General features: G+C 31.3%; 1 protein-coding gene across 1 annotated transcript; it reads right to left on the reverse strand.

The window, feature by feature from the left end:
- Positions 1-647: 647 nt before the first annotated feature.
- LOC119666067 lies at positions 648-3197 on the reverse strand. Its single transcript, XM_038075342.1, has 3 exons — positions 2472-3197; positions 1625-2397; positions 648-939 (listed from the first exon to the last, which is right to left on the reverse strand). The coding sequence occupies exons 1-3, from the start codon at positions 3195-3197 to the stop codon at positions 648-650; spliced, it is 1791 nt and encodes a 596-aa protein (XP_037931270.1).
- Positions 3198-6036: the final 2839 nt, after the last annotated feature.

Consider the following 6036-nt stretch of genomic DNA (forward strand, 5'->3'; position numbering starts at 1 on the left):
AACCATCGAGAGTAACGTAGAGACTCAGCTTGTGAATCGGCTTGTAGTTAATTGAAGCCAATTAGTCTGGCCATGTGTATTTCAACCAGCTGTTTCAGATTATCATACCGAGCCTTCAGTACTGCACATACCTTATCTTATCTGTCATTGTACATCCCTCCGACTTTTGCCAGTACGTCACAATGGACTGCTTCTCGCAGTTTGTCAAGCTTGTATGCCTGTGGAAATACTTGCGAGTGCACCAACGTCTCAAATGTATTGTACTAATTGGCATGGCAGGATCGCCATGTAATATTATATTTATGTGCTATATAATAATGTAATAAAGTTCTGGCAGGATCTTTATGTAATAAAGATCATTTATATTATATATGACAACGAGCTGACCCGGCGAACGTTGTTTCCCCTTGCAATTAATTTTCCAGGCTCAGTTGAGTTATAATATTTGTTGTTATTCAACTTAACCTTTAGCATTTTATTGCGAAAATTATTTTGAATTGATTTTTTCTTTTGAACTGCAAAATGTGCACATGCATTACTTATTTACAAATATTTTCATGTTACTTCAAATCCTTATAAGCACTACATTTTAAATAAAAAAAGTTTTTTTTAATATTATATTAACAGTTTTATTATGAGCTATTATGTTATCTTAAAGCTAAATCATGAACAATATTTTTTGTTAAGCCATTTTGACCGTATATATATAGATCAGAAGGTTTTCCAACACGGGAACATGCAACATATAGTTGCCCATGCGAAAAACATGGATTTTCCAAATTCAGTCCACATACTTTTAATGTTTGACCTTGAGATTTATTAATTGTCATCGCAAATGCTAAACGAATTGGAAATTGCAATCGTTTGAATTGAATTGGAACAACGGTTGGTATAATTGGTATGCGTGGAAGCAATATATTTTCTCCTCTGAATTTTCCACTTAATTCAATTCAGTTCCCCATAATTCTTTTAATTACTAATCTTGTTCCATTACATAATTTTGGTGGGTTTAGATTGCGTAATAAAATGATTGGTGAACCAACTTTTAAAAGTAAATTGTGTGGTGGTAGTCCTGGCATATCAAGCGAATTTAAGAACTCAGTGGGATAATTCACAATCTCGTTTTCATCTACCACTATGTCGATGGATTTTAACGAAATTAAATTACCAGGTAGCATAGCTTGAATTTTGGAATTGATTTCATCGACATCTAAGTTCTTGGCAGCCAGAATCGCTCTACTTTGAAGCCACTGATGGTTCTGATAATTTTGATATATGTGAGGAAATACGCATTCTATTAATTCCTCTTTCGAATTAACAATTTTACAAAAATTTTCTGGGAATTTAATAAAGTGCGTATTTTCATGAAGACTTACGTTTCCATCACCAATATCCAGCAATTGTTTGGCAAACAGTTCTGCAGCTAAATCTCTCTGTAGTCCAACACGCAAGTTTTCGGTAAGTCGCAATATATGGATACTTCGCCACAAAAAAGATGATTTAAGGCAAGCATTGATTTCATCAGCATAGGTTGAACGTGGAATAACCTACCCATAAAATTGAAGCGCCTCCAAAAAGTCTATCGTTGGCATTTAAATCTTTAAGTGTACGATTTAATGCTTACAATGAATACTTATGTGCCATTGTGCATTCATCCCAAACAATGATGTGACATTTTTGAAGTACTTTAGCCATATTGGAATGTTTCTTTATATTGCATACTGCATTTTCACATGAATGTATGTTTAGTGGCAACTTTAGTGCCCAATGGGCTGTTCTACCACCATCTAAAAATGTCGCAGCGATTCCAGATGATGCAAGTGCTAAAGCGATATTACCTTGCATCCTAACCTTTGCAAGAATGACTGAAATTAAGAAAGTTTTTCCAGTTCCACCTGGTGCATACAAGAAAAAAAAGCCGCCTTCTTTTGCCGCAATTGCGTTCGAAACCCGATCATAAATAAGCTTTTGTTGGTACTGAAGTTCGCGCTGCATATCATTGTTAAATAGATCGGTTGCCAAACGATTTGGCGAATACAATCCTAATAATTTAAGTGGTTGATTTGATATAAGTAAACATAAGTCTTCGATCATAATCAAAGCTTCGTTATAAATTTCACGATTGAATTGAATATTTGAGTCATGATTTGTTGTTCTATGTCTATGTAGTATATCTTCACTCATTGAGCATTTATATTTTTCCCACAATTCTTTGGGATTATTTGGAAAATATGTTGTCAACAATATGGTGAATAATTGACGAATTTGATTTGGAAAAGAACTTAATACTGCATCCCGGAGCGTGATGTCCCAATGATTATCGCTTTCCAGCAATTGCAATTCTCCACATGGAGCATGATATATATTGTGTAGCTGACCATTGACAGTTCTCAAATACTAATACGATGTTGGACCGCGTACATTTATGAAAAGTAGTCTTAAAAAAAACACTCTCGTTGTTTTGGATGAACAGTATATAAACGACCCAGTGTGTTTGCTGAAAATAATCCTGGATAACCATTGACTGCAACACCTCGTTTACGTGGCTGCCACTTTTTTAAAGTTTTGTTCCATTTGAAATATGTTGGAACTTCCGAATAAAGTAAAGTTCTTGCGTTTTGCCCAAAAATGTTTTGTTCTTTATTCAATTCAAAGAACTCGGTTAACGTAGTTTTTGGTGCTGTTAATGCCCTTTCTATTGCATTTTGTTCATTGAAATAAACACCTTGACCATTTTCAAGATGTATACTTAAATGTATTACAGCTGGATCTCGTTCGTGTATTTGAAAACCAAAAATTCGCCATATGGCTTCGTTACTGCTGATATATCTGCCCATTTGGTAGCGTGTTATTTCGTCATTTTCATTTATATTTTGAACTGCAAATACTGCCATATCACTACCTTTATGAACATATTTGCAAATGTATTTTATTGATTTTACGGAGCTACAAAATTCTACATTGATGTGCGCTTTATATATCTTGGTTAACAATGGCGAATATGGCACTACCCATCTATTGTCTACTTCAACTTCATATTCAATATTTCTCAACTTTAGTGAAAAGGATTGGCCTCCATTTTCCGAATTTCTTCGACGATATATAGGATAGCCATCAATTCCAGTTATCGTATCTCTAACAAAATCTTTTGGAAATCCTTTTGTGCATTTACCATTTTCCATGTAAGGTGACGTCATATTTTAATTTCCGCATGGACCACGTATCATATTTTTTGTCACAATTGCAAATAGCTCTTTGTCACCATTTAGATCTGGAATTTCTGCAGAAACTATTTTATCAATTTCTTCAGGTCTGATTTTTTCAACACACCAAATTAAAATATGAGCAGGTGGCAAACCTCTTTTTTGCCACTCAATAGAATACATGCAGCAACGTGTTTCTCCAAATACAGAGTTTTTTACAATTAAATCAATCAAAGATTTTAATTTTTGTTTAAACACCCGTACGGTAATATCTTGACGATGAATCGGCGTTTGTCCAGATAATAACAATTTTTTTATTTCATCCCATTGCGGATTACATGTATATGTTATAAATAAATCTGGTCGACCATATGCACGCACGTACGTCATTACATCTTGGATGTATTCTTGCATATGACGTGGGCTGCCAGTATATGAAGATGGAAGTATGAACACATTACCAATATTACTAAGGTTCAAATTCCCATCTATATTATTATTAACAGCATCGCGTAGATGTATATACTCTTCTGCACGCAATTTTGTTTGGTTGAATCGAATGTATCACAATCGTTCGCTTTCAATTTTTGCGTACATATCGACTATGTATTGATGAAATAATTGACGGCACTTCAAAATGTGATTATCTTCATGGTTTCGGATCATGAAACGATATGAGTAATAGTTCATTGCGCTAACATTTTTGTTTGTTTCTTCACCTGAAAATAATTTAATAAATGGTTACTAAACGGAATCTATTCAATCAGTTACAAAACTACACACCAGTTAATGGATTTCGTTGTTTAATATTGATTTGATATCCATTTTCTCCCTCCCATAATATTAGGGGATATTGCAATGCATCACATGAACGATGAGTATCTTCAATTGTTTGCCATGTTTTATCTTTACGCATAATTTTAATGTCTCGTTTTTCAAATTGTTCGCCAACTATTACAATAGCGATTTCATTTATACTTAGAGCGTTAAATCGTCGTGTATGTTCTCCAACTGGTACTTTGTCGGCTTTGATTACAATCATGTAATTGTCATTTTGTAATCTGTTCGACACTCCTTTGAACAATTTTATTAACTGATTGTTCTCATTTACAAACGCTTCTAAAGATGCTACTAATGCTTTTTCTGCATTTATTTCAATATGATTATAGTTGCATCTTGCATTTATTCTATCTTCTTCACTGCCCATGAAGTAAATTTGCAGAAATTTAGGGTTGTAATGAACCTACTTTTTCCTAGCCGGGGTAGTTCTCAGCCTAGTCCAAGGTCTTACAAGAAAATTTCTATTCGCGGGGACCCAGCGTTCAACTAATGTCGTTTCTACCGTTGAAGTAAGATGTCGTAACAAAGTAATTATTTTCGAATTCAAGTTTTTTTTTCCTTTATTAAACAATTGGTAATATATGTATAACAATCAATGTATTTTAAATAAAAAAAACAATTTATCAAATAATATCTTTACAATTACTCATAAATAATAATAATCAACTAATATTTAACTGATTTCAATTTTATTGAACAATTTGTATTTTTAAATAAAAAAACCAATTTATCAAATACTGTCTTTACAAGTACTCGTAGTTAATAATAATCAAATAATATTTAACTGATTTCAATTTTTATTGAACAATTTGTATTTTGAATAAAAAAAAAACCAATTTTCCAAATAATGTCTTTGCAATTACTCGTAAATAATAATAATCAAATAATATTTAACTGATTTCAATTTTATTGAACAATTTGTATTTTAAATAAAAACCCAATTTTTCAAATAATGTCTTTACAATTACTCGTAGTTAATACTAATCAAATAATATTTAACTGATTTCAATTTGTATTGAACAATTTGTATTTTAAATAAAAAAAACAATTTTTCAAATAATGTCTTTATAATTACTCGTAGTTAATACTAATCAAATAATATTTAACTGATTTCAATTTGTATTGAACAATTTGTATTTTAAATAAAAAACAATTTTTCAAATAATGTCTTTATAATTACTCGTAGTTAATAATAATCAAATAATATTAATTAATCATGTTTTAAGTTTCACGTTTATAAATGCCTTCTTTGTGTTCATTTACATACAACAAAATTTATAAAAAAAAACTCATAAAATGTTTTTAAATAAAAATATAAGGGAAGATTACTTTGATATTTCACTTAGAATTTTTATATAATATTTTTACATTCCTTAATTGTGGATTCAGTAATTAAATTTTTAATGTTACACTTTATAATTATTTGAGATTAAATTTGCATATTACAGAATAAAATTTTTTCCACAAATATCCTGTTTTCGGTTTAATTTCGATTTTTATACATATTATTTGTTGACTTCTGTATTTTATATATATATATATAAGCCTTACCCTCTCTGGTACATCAGGGCAGCTTACAATGTCCAGCGTTGATTATCAGGAACCGCCAATCACCTTAAACTTTGCCACGTATCGGAGACAAAGAGACACCAAAGCCGCGCCACGTCGTTTGCTTATGGTGTCAACACGTTTATAATCTTCGAACGAGCACCAGTACAAAATCTTTTAGTTAACCACTGTTAAAGCCGTCAACTATTTCTTTTATACTGGGGCTATTATCACTATTATCCCGAGCACCAAAATAAATTTTATTAGTAAAAATCAAAGTTTTATTTTACACTTTTTGCTCTTAAGCAATTTTTAATTTTTTTCAAAAAAAATAATTAAAGTTGTAAATCAAAATTTAGTTTATAAATAATTTTTGAATTAATTATTTCTTTATATGGACAAAAACTGAGTAATTCACACCACCGGTACGTTGCGTTTCGTTTAA

Source organism: Teleopsis dalmanni, chromosome 1, assembly GCF_002237135.1.
Source record: "Teleopsis dalmanni isolate 2A chromosome 1, ASM223713v2, whole genome shotgun sequence".
In the NCBI taxonomy this organism is placed as follows: domain Eukaryota; kingdom Metazoa; phylum Arthropoda; class Insecta; order Diptera; family Diopsidae; genus Teleopsis; species Teleopsis dalmanni.